Here is a 15,014-nt window from a genome sequence, read left to right on the forward strand (position 1 = left end):
GAAACTTGATGATTAAATCAAACAGTTTGCTAAGTTTGATTGTTGATTGCAAAATTTGAGCCCTAATTTTGTGTAAACAAATCATCAGTTGAATGCGTTTGAAGGATATCGAAACTATATAGAAGAGTTTGAACAAAATAGTCGTTGGAGTGGGCCCAACAAACAGTTTCTCTAACGTCTTAACCATTTAGGTGGTGAAACCAAAAATTATTTTTTTTAAGTGGTGTTATAATAAAACTTTGAAAATTTGTGGTGTTAAAAAATTTTTTTTGCGTTTTTTAGGTGTTATTTTCTAAAATTTCCTAATTCAAAGGTTGTTATATTTTGAGCGGATTGCTAAAAGGTCATAATATTTACAATTTTTCCTTCATTCTATACATTTTATAAGTTTCAATGAAATATACATTTTATTTTATGTAGGTTGAGAATAAAAATTGGTTAACAAATTAGTAAACTACACTTTCGAGTATCTTACTTGATTTGCATAAATTTTGATTCTCCAATAACTATGTATGGCGAATACGATAGAAATGTATCCCTCAGTACACATCAAAGACGTGGGTTACATTAATACATATGTAAAACTCACATCAAAGATGCACATTTTACATGCTTAAATTCTATACCAGCAAACAATTGGCACAGCAGGCTCACAGAGTCACAGCTTTATTCCCTATCTCGACCAAAACTACCGCCTTGAATGTCTTTGCACATTTCGTTTTCTTGAAATTGAGATGCCCTTGGTCTTCGTGATAAAAATACCTCAGCCAACCATCTGCTTTGCTTCTATGTTAACTTTCCAATGACAGACCATGTTTATTTATTTGCTCAAGTTCTACAACCATACCAATGCGAGCTTGAGCTTCCATAAACAAGATGAACCAAACCCCAAAAGCACGTGGGGCCACGAACCAAACCTGACGAAGGTCAGTGTCACTTACTTACCTCCAACTTGCAATATGAAGACTTTTGAATCTTTCATAGCACGTTACATTCTCATGCTCTTTTCCCACTGACCAGCAGACCTCTAGTTGCCAACCAGAAAACCACATTGAAATTCTTGGAGAGTGCCAAAGAAAAAACCAGCTCTCCATCCTCGGTCGAAAAGCTCAATTAGTCCACATGCCATATCATGGCTATCTTCTATATGAGTGGGTGTAAGTTTTATAACTATCTTGCCAATAGCGCCTGCTGCTACTCCTCTCAAATGGATAGCCTTGACTATAATGCTCAGAGTATCTCCTAGAATTAGTTCTAATATTACTGTTCTCCTTGAGCGCTTTTCTCATATCCTCTTCATCATCATACTCTTCACGCTGAAATATGAAAAAAGAAAAGAGGTCGTTTGAGAGGCTGAACCACTGAAGGGCAATTACATGCTAGCCTAGAGAAGAATAGTAAATATGCAAACAACATATAATGAAATTGCATCGATTGGTCGAACCAATTTTAGGTCTTGTGACCAAGGGATGTCAAGCATTTAGTGTTGTGTAACATTGGCTCCAAGGCACAAATCTGAAATCTCTATCCTTAGTTCCTTATCGATTTGGGATGTATATAAAATGAGACAGTTTTTGGGTTACTTATTGATTTCATGATTAAAGATAAACAAATTTCTGAACAATGATAAATATTACTCCCCCCCCCCCCCAATCCCAGTTTAAGTTAACAATTAGTATGTGGCCCAAAGATAAGAGAAAAAGTAGAAACAAAAACCAGGATAAATAAAATGTTGACTCCGTGATGGAACACTACTTTTCTGAAGATTTACACTCTTAGATATCATCACAAAATTAGTTATTATCCCAAAAATTTCATTCATCGATCTCATCGCGTCGAGGTAAATCTAATCATTATAAATAACAATATATTCTAATTTGACATGCATAAACAATTTAAGCCCAAACAATTGTTACTGAATTTGATGTAAAATTTCGTATTCTATTTTTTAAAATACATGAAATACCACATGCTAGGTCGTCAGAACTCAAAACTGGAGGGATTATTAAGATAAAACCAGAATTACCTTTGTTGGATCTGATAGCACAGCATATGCCTCACCAATCATTTTAAACAGTCTATCTGAATCCTTATGAACCAAATCTGCAATGTCCTTCCAGTGACGCCCTTCTTCTCCAACTTCACCACTTTTTACTAGGGACTGAGCAGCCTGCATGCATTCAGGATATCAGTAAGCCAACATTTTCATTGAATAGTATCTCATTGGTTAAGTAGTATCTCATCGATCAAGTGAAAGATGCTAAGGCCAGGATTAGCTATACAAGAATAGACTCGTTTAACATACCAAATACATGCTTTTTTCATATACAAAATTCCCAGGTTCATAACAACAGAATCAAACAAGCAGAAATTGCTGTACCTTGTCAGGGTGATGTCTAAGTGCTGCCTTCCTGTAAGCCTTCTTGATTTCAGAAACTGTATCAGATTTTTTAACTCCCCTGGAATTGAAATTAACAATTGAGACAGAATGGGCAACAAGATGCAAAAACAATTTTGTCAACTGAGACAGAGAATTTGACTGGCAAAAGCAACATGTTACGTGTTGCTTTTATCTAGCAATTATGTTTGAAGCTATGTTACTCGGACTCTTTCATTTACCTCACGTGTCCGTGTCGACACGACACGTGTCGGACACCGACACTTGGACACTTCATTTTTAACTAAAAACACAACTTTTTCCAAGAAAATGGACGAGTCCGATGCTTGGACACCCGTGTCTAATTTGACACTTCATCCGAGTCCAAGTAACATAGGTTTGAAGAATCATCCTAGGGATTGAAACCATGTACATAATTAGAGAGAATGAGAAAGGATTAGGGAGGTAATGGGTGAGATAAAAGTTGGAGACTAACTAGGAGAGTGGTAGCCTAAAGCTACTAGTTTGTAAAAAGCTATAACTTTTGCAATCAAAAATCAATCTTTCCCTCTCCAAAATCCTGTTATTTTGTGTAAGCACTAGCAGCAATTTTTCTTCAAAAACAAAAAGTTTGCAGTAATTTGAGGCCATTACGAATCATTAGTTAATGAAACAATTCTATACCCCATCTCAACCACACCCCAAATAGAGGAGCTTAAAATCAGTTACTCACAAAATAAGGTAAAGGTCCAATGGGGTATCTCTTTTTGCTTCTTCCTCCATCAGGTAAAGCCGCTGCTGTAATTGCCTTAACTCCTTCCCATTTCCAGAACCAGATTGTTTTGATTTTTCCGCAGATTGCTTCTGATGAAGGGGCAAAAGTCTCTGGAGATCAGCAGCAGCTTGTTTGTAGTCTCTAATCATTTCATGCAAAGTTGCTCTTCTAGAAACTGCCTGAAGGACAGAAAACAAGGAGTTATGAAACAGTAGAAATTCAATTAGGGAAGTGAATGGTCTGCAAATTTAGTTAGACTAGATAGTTACATAAAGGCAATGGTCACAAATTCTGGGAACTACTCTACAGAAGAATATGCACCTGATATACTTCCTACATTTTCTTTTACTTGCAACACAGCCTTTAGGCACACATTTTAGGAGGTGATTAGTGAAGGTGAACAAACTATTTTATCAGATCATTTTAGCACCAGAATTAAGGAAGGGTTAGGTTCCATGTGTAAAAAACTAATTTTGATTAATTTGTTCGTTTACATTATATAATCTCGACCTCAAAGAGCGTGCTACAAGGCTATGTTGCAAGTAAATAAAAATGAAAGTGGTGTGTGCGTGTGCGTGTGCGTGTAACAAAAAAGTAAAAAAACAGCAGCATTAATTCAGACCTTGGCATAGTTTTCATCAAGGGCAATCGCTAAGCTGCAATCTGATATTGCGTCAGGGATTTGGCCCAAAGCTTGGTGTGCAGCAGCACGATTGCAAAAGCAGATTGCTGCAAATGGGCGGGCTTCCATACCACTCAATATAGCCGAGGTATAATGTTCAATAGCCTCTGCATGTTTTCCAGAGTGAAATGCAGTATTACCAGCACTCTGCAGAAAAAGAAGCATGATGAATTGACGATAGATTAAAGATCAAGGACAATTCACAACACATTACATAGTACAGAGAAGATATAGTTGCAAAAAAAGAAATTGAAATTACTAAGAGATATCAAGGACAAGGAAGCTCAAAATCAAAGGCAGAAGAAAGAATTATGAAGATTATATAGAATTTGTCATTGCTTCAAGGATGAGCAGACCGCAGAAGCAAAAGACAGAAAATAGTAAAGAAACAATGTTTCTCCTTTCTTTCTTTATATAGAAGAATATGCACCTGAAGTATGCATAGTGCATATACATATATACATAAGCATAGACTTGTTTTGTTTTAAATGCAACACAACTTCTTGACAGGCTATTTTAGGAGTTGAATTGAGTAAATAAACGAGCGGCTTTATCAAAATAATTTGAACACCAAAATTAAAGAAGGGTTAGTAGCTACGTGTATAAAGTATTTCATATAATTTACCCATTTACATTGCTTAATCTCTTCCTCAAAGTGTGTGCCAAGAAGGTATGTCGTAAAGTATAATATATGAAACAGTAGCTTATATTTGATGATACCATTGATTACGCTAATAATTTACAACAGCTCGAAAATGTTCTGTTACCTGAAGACAGCAGTCATGCAGGATGGAAATTTCTCATCACACACCAATCAAAAAATCCACGCCAACTTCCAAATACTCAATTAAACTTATAATGACAAATGGGCACAATATTACAATCATAAAGAGAGTACCACTGTCTACAAGCGTACCTTCTGCTTTAGCAGCTCATGAACAGTGAGAGCTAATGGGTCTGACGCTCCCTGTGATTTGTTCCTGAACCGATACAAAATATAAGTATAGCAGAGAATTTTAACATCTAAAATGTACTAGGAATAACAAAGGGAGGAGAAGTGCCCCAATAATTAAAAAAATGAGAGAAAAAAAAGAGAGAGAGAGAGAGAGAAGCTGCTGCGTTAAATTGAGCGTCCAAAGAGTTGTTAAAGATAGGATGTGTGATTATCTAGATGGTGAAAATGTATATTTGACTTACACATGCTTCTCCAGAAGATCAAGGGCCACCTCAAGGTTTCCAAGATGAAATTGGCACTTTGATAAGGTACGGTATCTCCATAGACTTTCATTTGAAGAGCCATCAACCTTGGAATTTATAGAAGTTGTAGTTCTAAAGTTCTTTTCAGCAAAATCAAGTGTTTTCTGGCATAGTGCTATTGCCTCCTCATGCCTAGATAGCTGGAAACAAAACAGGAAATAGCATATGGTTAAACTAAGGCCTCCAGATTCGTTCCATACACCATGAACTGGAAAAGATGTAAAAGTTGCATCACATACCATGCAAAGTGCCTGAGCTTTCATTTCAAGTAGTTTTTCAGAGTTTATACTTATTGCCAATGCTTCAGCAATATGTTGCAAGGCATCAGAAGCAGCTTCAGAAGTCTTGAGTTTTAAAAGTTCAGCAGAACGCCTGGTGCACTCAATCACTTTCTGCAAATCAATACAGGTGGGAATCAAGTCAGCTGGAGATATAAATAGTGCAAAAATATGACACTATTTTTAACAAAGGGGCACTCGAGGAGAAAGAAACTATAGAATCTTTCTTTACATACACGCAAGATGAAGAGGCAATGGAACTATTGAGAACACACTGACACTTAATTCCAAATACTTTCTTTTATGAGTTAAGCCATTTTTTGTTCTTTCAAAACCTTTATACTATGTATGTCACTACAACATTACTTACAATGGAAATTTGTGCTAATTTATAATTTTACATAGATTTCATGTTTGGCTTTTTAATACAGGCAACCTAGTGTCAAAAACTTTGCTCACCTACTCAACAGATGTAATATCTGAAGGCCAAAGGGAAATAATTGAATTCTTATTTCAGTTGTTTGGAGTGTAGAGTGTTAAAAAAAATAAGAAAATCTGCACAGAAAAATATGCCCATGTGTCGATTTTCTCACACCAAAATTGCTAGATGCATAATAAATTTAATAAGCAGACAAAAGTGAGAGAAGTCTTTAGCATGAAAAGTTAATATATCTACCTGAGACTTTTGAATCCCATCAGATGCTGAAATAACAACTTTTCTGTCCAGACAAATAACATTACTATCGCCCATGTATTTGCCAAAGCATTGCATGGCTTCCTCTACCTCTCCCAGCAGAAGATAACAGCTGAGACAGAAGAAAAATTGAAATGACATTGTGATAATTTGCAAATGCAGCCAGTCCATCAGTAAACACCAAAATTCGAGACCCTACTGAAGTATGGGATAGAAAGTGAGGGCTAAGGTTAATCTTGGGCCAAGGCTCTAAATTAAAAGCAAAAGCATTTTTAAGCTAGAGTATTACAGAGATAAGTTCGATCACAATTATATAAAACCTTTTAAAGCGCATGGCAACTAGCCTAAGGAAATTCTGCACAAGTTACGCTGTTGCACGAGTCGATTTAATTATGCAATTTATGATGACTATCAGAAGCAGAAATTTGCATTCATGGTGTAAGTGAATTATAAATTTTCCTTGGAAAGCCAAGGACTTCAACAGCTACAATTTACATTTACGATAAAATAGAGTTACAGTACAGATAAACAGAATAACTGTACAATGACCAGCTATGGGACACAGAAGCAGACAGGTAAAAGATATGACCTGGGGCAACACCTCTTGGTTGCAAATGGTATATTCGTTACTCATTACATGTAAACCGTAAAAATACTAGCATTCATAGAAAAATTGAGGAGAATAATGCTTACGCAAGTGCAACAAACTGGGTTTAAATGTAGCAAAATTGTTTGCAGCAATAGACAACAGATAATCGAAAAGACAATTTTTAATCAAGAATTAAAAAAACAGGAGTAAATTTTGACAGGGAAATTTATGGTAATGGTAAAGAATCACGTATTGGAGTCACCAACATATGACAACAAAAACCTGATAAAAGTTGTTATGAACACCAAGTAAGCAAGGTTTATCTTTACTGAAAAACATGAATTTTTCAGTTAAGCAATCAAATACTTATTACCTAATACCTAGAACACAGCATTTTAGGCAATAGTTACTTGCTACAGCAACAAAAAGGAAAAGTATGCTATGAACTGACAATAGAGGGAGGGGGAATTTTGGTAGTTGCATTATGATCTAGGGGCTTGGGTAATAAGCTAGTTAGGAAAATCACTATAAATGAGAGTTAATTAGAGAGATAGGATTTATAGTGATGATTGATGAGGACTTTGGAGTTTGGAATAAATGGGAGAGAATCAAGCCTCTCAAAAGTTTGAATGATCCTTTTATTGCTGTTTTCCAGAGATTTATTTATCAAACATCCTTTTGTTGCTTTAATTTCTACCATTCATCTTTGGATCTGTCCAAAGCTATGTTATTTTATAGCAAAATGCTATGATCAGTCATAATTAATGATGGTTAATGAAGGGGAAAAAAAACGGATATAGGTGTTAACTACAACATATTATCATCTATATTAATCTCAGGAAGATCCCCAAACTTGGTCCAAGCTAATAAGAGCTAAGGTTGCATACATAATTACATACTGACACTCCTAAACCTGCAAGTGGCTAGACCCATACTTGGTGTTCTTATACTATATGGAAGACTAGTACAGTACATCTAAGGATCACAGCAAAGAACAATTAGGAAACGCATTCAATCACAGTTCCAGGCAGGAAGAAGAAGAACTATAAAAGTCTAAATTTGAAACAGATAAACTTACTTTCCAGCTCTTATTTGTGCTCTATGGAAAGAAGCATCAAGCTTAACCGCCATATTGCAATCTTGTATGGCCTCTCTTACCCTACCAAGAGCCATCCTTGTTGCAGCACGGTTACTGTAACAACGCACAAGAGGTCTGAAGGCAGCATCAGATGCATCTCCCGGTGGGATGCAATTCACCCCCCATGTATAGAATTCCTCAGCTTTAGAGAGCTCCCCCTTTTCATAGGCTTCATTTCCCCTGAAGAAAAGATTTAAATAATCAAAAGCTGCAATTACCAAAGGGAAAAAAATACTAGTAGTAATAAAAAAAGATAACCATGTTTCCAAACGAAGGGAAGTCCTCAAATAATTAGCCTTCACGCACAAAAAATATATACCTCCTTCGCCACTTCTCACAAGCTTTTTCGGCACCACTATATGCTTCAGACTCATGCTCTTCACCAGCTTCAGTTTCACGCTTATCCTTGCTTGAGGAAAAGAAGTTTCCACCAGCACCCTGCAACTTACTGAGAAGAGGAGTACCATCCAAGGAAGAACCTCGGACCCTAGATGCACTACCAGTTATAGAAACAGGTTTCATACGGTACTTCTTCCTCTGTGAGCGCTTCAAAGATGAAACATGATCCTGAGCAGCAGTTGATGTAGTGAATGTAAACTTGGCTGCATGTCTACTAGCTTTGTCAGAACTGATAGAAAACTGGACCTCATTACCCCCATAGCCATTAATTTTAGATCTGGTGTCAGTACTAGAATCATGCAGTTCTGATTCTGTGTGCACAGCAAATGGTTTTTCAGCTGTTACCTTAGTTTGACAAGTTTCATGATGGCTACTAATCGGCACATCATTATTCGAATTAGTGTCCTCATAAGGGGAAAAGTCCATGGGTGAATAACATTCAGATGCTTCTTGGCCTTGAGTAGCACTAGCACCTTCACTAGATAGCGGGGTTTGTACAGGGTGCAGCTTAGTGGGTTTTGACTGCTTTGATTTTCCCTTCGTTTTCCTCAAATTTTTGTCTTTCAAACCTCTAGTCTTTAGATAAGACTCTGCCTTTCTACCTAACCCACTAGTAAAATTAGCTGAGAAGGATAATGGGGCATCTTGTGGTAATTCAAACTCTGAGAAAGACACACCAAATCCCTCAGGCAAACCTGAAGAACTTGACTCCACCTTCCTCTCACTCGAGGACGAGTGTACCTCATGTTTTGCATTACATGTTTCAGCTTCTAAGCTTGAAAAAGAGAATGACGAAGAAAGCACATCTTCATTTACTCTTGCTCCATTTTCAGCTGGAAAACCAGATGATTGAGAGCTAGAACCCCCCATCTTAGCGAAGTTCCCAATGCTTCCAAACACGAAGGCACTTTCATCGAAATTTCTAGACCCAAAGGCACCCATCTTACCCTCACAAACACCCTCCCCATTTCCATTCAAATTCTTAGCATTCACATCACTTTTCAATGGCACAGAACCTTCACCACACGCATCCAAACTTTCCCCACCAGTCTTAAACACAAAAGGCTGATCCCCACCTTTTGTTGCATCCAAATTATTCAATTTATGAGAAACATTGTCTTCAGTATCACATCTTTCCTTCTCAATTTTCAATTTCTGCAACTCATTCAATAGTTCCGCACCAATTTCACCCTTTTTTACAGCATTACCACCAATTTGATCATTGGCACTGGCACTAAAGCTAAATGCAACACCATCTGAGCAATAATTATCTTTATTTTCCTTATTCTCACAAAAGCTAAATTCTTTCTTATTCAAATTACTATCTCTAAACCCAAAAATTGATGCTTCTGCTGCTACATTACTATCAAAATTAAATTTATTACTATAAATATCATTTGTTTTCGTATTCGAATTCGAAACCCCGAAAACAAAACCCACATTTTGAAACTGACCAACAAAACTACTACTATTACTATTACTATTAGAATTAGAACAATCTGAAGTATCAGCATTTAGGGAACTTACTGATCGGAAAGGGTTGATCCCGGAACCGGGTTCCGACAAACCCGAAGACGGTTTCGAGCTCTTCCTCTGCTTAACAAGCCCGGGTTTGGGCCGGGCCGACGAAGAAACCCGGCCCACAGCTGTATATGAAGTAGAAGAAGAAGAGGAAGACCCAGTATTGAAGCTACAACCGTTACTAAAATGGGTTGCAGTTGTAGCTGAAGCAGTAGCTTGAGCTCCGGCAATGGTGGGACCATTTTGGGAATTGAAATTGAAATCCGAGGGAGGTCGGGAATCTACCGAAACCGCCGGAGGAGGCATGATTTCCGGCGGAAATGCGGCATACAATTGAAAATTAGGGTTTATGGAGAGAAATTAGGGATTTGGGGAAAAGGGGATTTGGGGGGTTTTTAAGGAGGAAAGAGAAAGAGAAGGGAAGGAGGCGAAGAGGGAAGAGTGGAAAATGGAGAGAAGGTTTGGTTTTGCTTTTCGTGTTGTTGTTGTTGATGATTGATTGATTCTTTTGAACTTCTTTCTCTTGAATTTGAATCAAGTGTATGACGTTAGAGCTTCCAAGGGACGGAGGGAGTCTTTTTACCTAAAAAAAAACGACCTATTTGGTCAAAATTTTGTCCCAAAAAGAATGACTCATTTGCATTAAAACACCACCAATTTGCAACAATATTTGTGCAAAATTAGTTTCCCCATATAAAAGTTTGATTTTCCATGTTATTTTATTATTTTCTCTCTCTATTTTTTTTACAAACCCCATGTAAATTTATTTTTCCAATACACTTTTACTTATTTTTACTTCTTTTTACTTAACTTCCTTAATACCCGCGTAATCAACCCAAATGGGTCGTTCTTTTTGGGACGGATGGAGTATTATCTTATGATTATTTCATGGGTTACAGACTCCATTAGATTGTTATTACAGCTAGCATCATAACATAAAAAGGATTGCCGCCATTAAACAAATTGTGGTAACCATAACTCATTTTCTTCCTTGGACGGTTGAAACATTAAGGGTCTCCTTGTCGAAGACCCCGAGAAGGCACCACATCACCCGAAACATCCTCATTCACCTTAAAAGAGAAAGACACAATGGAGATACAACACATAACACGCTTTATCCAAGTCGTGCTAAAACCCATTTTACCCATCACTTTCTCTCTCTTCTAGCCATGGCATTAATGGCAGTAGTATTTTTTATTACTCAGTTCAAAAAGTTTTTGAAATATGGTACAAATGGTGATTCTATCAATGAAGGGTCGATTACCAATTCTCAATCTGATGGGTATGACAATATCATCTTTAATCGTGGTATGATTTCTGCATTCAACAATTATTTTCTACTTAATGTAGTGCTATATGAACAACATTATGTGTTACCCTGTTTTTTAATTTTTCTCATTGTGATGGGTTTGATAATATTATCGTCAATCTTGGTATTTGTATGAATTAATTATTTTCTTGTAAGTTTTATAGTAATTTATTACAGTAATTATCCATGTTCTTCTTTCTCTTTCTGGGATTTTATTTTTTATTTTTACTTCTTAAATAAATTGACTGAAATTATGATTTACCCTTTTTTTCTGGTTTTTTTAGTACCAATAAGTTTTTAGGTTTTTTTTAGTACCAAAAATTTCTGGGTTTTTTTTTATTTTAAAAAAATAAAATCTATGAAATCGTGTTACCATGCTCTTAATTTTATTATATTAGCAGATAATTTCATAATCATCATTAAAATTTATTATAGTGCAATTTATTTGAATTTAGTATTATTATTTTCTTGTGGATTGTATAATCTAATATATACACAAATAAAATAGGCATTTTTCAAAAGCATTCGCGGCGCCACATAAGAAAAGGTATTATTTTGACCAATGATAATTTAGAATAATAATTTATTTTAGAATTAAAAATTTTGCTCACCACCTAAGCAAAAGTGACGAATAAGATTCAAGAATTTTGCAACATAGGTATAAATAACGAATCTTGAATAATTAAAATTTAAATTATATAAAAAAAAAACTAAAAATTATCTGTTTGAAAAAAACTAACAATAATTTTTGAATATTACTTCCTCTTTTCTTTTTTACTTGATCTGTTTCTTTTATCGCGCAATTTAAAATTTTAATGATCAATAAATTTAATTCTGTTATGAAATATTGTATGGATATTCATTATCCTCCTTTATCATTTCAGAATGTTCTAGAAATAGGGTTTATTGTTATCTAAGCAAACCCTAGTTATATTGTATGTATATATATATCCCCGCTCTATGGAATAAGATAGACTGATATATTCTCCCTAATTTCTCCTCTTTCTCTTTAATTTTATAACACGTTATCAGCACCAAATCTCTAAACCATTGATTAAATTAGAATCCAATTTGAAGAATTTTTTTTTCCTTTGGCCACATGATTGACGAAGTCTCAATGGGCTTGATCTCGTGCTAATGAGGGCTCGTTTACATAAATCGGCATATTATGCAATTAATACAATCTTTAAAAGCTTTTAGAATTTGCATCATCATTGATCTATCTTTGCTGGTGCCAAGTGTCGACCAAAAACCCTTGTTTTGTCAGCTAATCATTAATTAAATAAAGAAGCCCACTTGCTTTGATATTGTTTTTGGTGGGATTCATATTTATTTATCCTAAGGATTGAGAAATTTTTATTTATTTATTTGAATAAAGAACATGGTGACTGCATTTATCTCAATGAAGTAATGTCGAAATTAAATATTGAATTTGTCACCAATTATGGAGGAATTATTTCCTACTTGTATTGTACAACAACAAGCGTATAGTATTCTTTCGGCCGAAGCTTTTGTTAGCTCGCTGATTTTTGGTGGACATTGTGTCATCAAACTCGTCAAAATCCTTGTTATAGGCGCCATACATCAATTGAGAACGAAGGCACAATGCTGTGTTAAACGTGCTCAAAATCAGGGAAGTACTCCACTCAGAGTTATGTTAGTTTGGCTTTAATTCTAACTTGTCTAGTTAATTGTCTACCTAATATACTGTATTTATTATTATGTGCCCCTCTACTTTGCATAATAAATTGTTATTATTAAATTTTGTCCTGCTATGTGGGCTGGGTGAGTTAGATTTTGTGAACTAGTGAGATGGAAAACTTTCACGACTCGTTGTTTTCTAAGCTAATGTGCTAGTTGAATGGTAGAGTTGCATGTTTTATTACTTCGGCTAATTTGTTATCCCATCGATTCATTGTGTTTTATTATGGACTTTGTTATATGTATTATCCTTCATAGTACATACTAGGGATATTATTCTAATATTTAGAGTTTGATTAAAGTTTGATCTTATTTATTTCCATATTAGTTTACAAGGGTGATTAGTTATTATTGGTGAACTTAGCCTTTTATTAAACTTGAAATGTATATACTTGTTAGAGGTGTAACATTTATTTTTATTTTCTTGATATAGATAGCACCTATTATTCCTCTATGTTTGATAGCAGAAGTGAAAAGCTCGGTTCAATATAATACCAGTAAGCAAGGTTATACAAAGGTTAGTTTGTAATCCACACGTGATAAAATAAAATAGGAAGTTTGAACCTCTATTTCTTGAATACTTGTGATTATTTATATGGGGTAGTAAATCTATTTTAGTGATTTATACATAATATATGTTATTTATCCAAGATGTTAGTTATGTTAAGATGTAATATATGTTATTTTCTTATTCACATGTCATATACATATTGTGATGCATAGGGTTCTTTTAACTATGAAGAGCATAATGCATAGAAGTTATAAAGTTATGATTGATGTGTACACTGAATTATGCACTACATAAGTTTATATATGCCTTGATATAGTGAATTCTGTGAAATATCTAAGTATGTTTTTCTTCATTTTGCTGAAATGGCATGTATGTTAACAACCTTATAAGTTGATATTATCATAAAATGTACTGACATGATTTTTATATTGAAAAAGTTATTGATGCGTGATTAAAATAGATTATATGTGATATTATATGCCTACATGAAGTTGGATTGTGGGAATGATGTAAATTGAACATAGAATTCTCGACATATGAACCTGAAGTTCTTTAAATTTATATGGGTCCTTCTAGAACAATTTAGAAATGTCTAATAGTTTTTGAAAGTATGTTGACTAGATTATTCTCCGTTCACAAAACTAATGTGTCCTAATATATGTCATTCGAGACTTATTACCTCATTTTTGGAAATAAATGAGAAATTTCATGATTATTAAATAATTAACAAGTATATTTGTATGTTGTTTTCTTGATCATGTACAAGTAATATAACTTATGAAAAAGTTCATAAGTATTTGAGCAAAGAATAGTATTATGAGTTTAAGAAATTAATTAAACATGCTATTTTAAGCAAATTACTTGAAGAATGTATTATGCCCATAGTTTACAAAATTTTCAACATAAAGATTAATATAATTGGGCAAGTGGAACAAGTAAGAGTTTTATAAGAATATTTTTCTTTGCTTGATAGATGACATTACCAAAAGAATTTATGGTTTAAGTACAAGGGACTTCAAGGTTGTTGGATGACTTAATTTATTTCATATCCCCACATGCAAGGATTAGGGGGAGATATTATTCATTTTGTTATTATATGTAATCCTTACACATGAATTGTATGATATATTGATAGTCAGTAGTGCATACATTAGCATTAATATGACACCATCCTGAAGATGGATGTAAATAAATGAATGTTATTGATCATTACTAGTTGTAAATGGTTCAATTAAAATTATTGTCCCAGAAGGACATCGGTTACTAATGAAACCTAAAGCACGGCTGAAAGCGTTGTAGTCCAATAGATTAAATAATAATAATAATAATAATAATAATAATAATAACCTTCGGAAAAAGGAATGGAGCAACTATTGACAATGACAAATTTGAGGAAATGATAAATCCCATTACATTTCTAGAATAAAATCATTTTTAGGAAAATCAATATGTCTCATGATTATATAAGTCTCCAAAACAGTATGAAATATCCAACAAGATTAATTAACATGTATCAAGATTATAGTCAAGACTCCAATATATTGACAAATATTAGGTGATCCCGAAGATCACCACCTAGTGAAATTACAAGAAAGTATGAGAAGATATCCAAACATATTGGATTCATCTTTGCGGCACTAGAAGATCTCAAATTATGTATTCATCAGGGGGAGAAAATACGCACTGCACTCTTTTTCCCTTGACCATGGTTTTGTGCCAAATTGGGTTTTCCTGGTAAGGTTTTTAATGAGGCAGCATCTCGAGCGTATTACGAAGAATGATG

General features: G+C 34.6%; 1 protein-coding gene across 1 annotated transcript; it reads right to left on the reverse strand.

The window, feature by feature from the left end:
- Positions 1 to 479: 479 nt before the first annotated feature.
- LOC110691569 lies at positions 480 to 10,266 on the reverse strand. The gene is made up of 11 exons (XM_021868508.1): positions 8,110 to 10,266; positions 7,731 to 7,970; positions 6,046 to 6,175; positions 5,331 to 5,483; positions 5,032 to 5,231; positions 4,751 to 4,814; positions 3,775 to 3,981; positions 3,111 to 3,331; positions 2,381 to 2,459; positions 2,027 to 2,170; positions 480 to 1,316 (listed from the first exon to the last, which is right to left on the reverse strand). Exons 1-11 carry the CDS (start codon positions 10,014 to 10,016, stop codon positions 1,137 to 1,139), a joined length of 3,525 nt encoding a protein of 1,174 aa, XP_021724200.1. The 5' UTR covers positions 10,017 to 10,266; the 3' UTR covers positions 480 to 1,136.
- Positions 10,267 to 15,014: the final 4,748 nt, after the last annotated feature.

Source organism: Chenopodium quinoa, unplaced genomic scaffold, assembly GCF_001683475.1.
Source record: "Chenopodium quinoa cultivar QQ74 unplaced genomic scaffold, ASM168347v1, whole genome shotgun sequence".
In the NCBI taxonomy this organism is placed as follows: domain Eukaryota; kingdom Viridiplantae; phylum Streptophyta; class Magnoliopsida; order Caryophyllales; family Amaranthaceae; genus Chenopodium; species Chenopodium quinoa.

What these genes read in the sequence shown, in the direction of transcription:
- LOC110691569 (XM_021868508.1), bottom strand. Translation starts at nt 10,016, where the DNA reads ATGCCTCCTCCGGCGGTTTCGGTAGATTCCCGACCTCCCTCGGATTTC. An exon ending in ATGAGCTGCTAAAGCAGAAG is followed by an intron (nt 3,982 to 4,750) that starts GTACGCTTGTAG and finishes CTTTTTCTGCAG; the next exon opens with AGTGCTGGTAATACTGCATT. An exon ending in TTGATGAAAACTATGCCAAG is followed by an intron (nt 3,332 to 3,774) that starts GTCTGAATTAAT and finishes TCTGTCCTTCAG; the next exon opens with GCAGTTTCTAGAAGAGCAAC.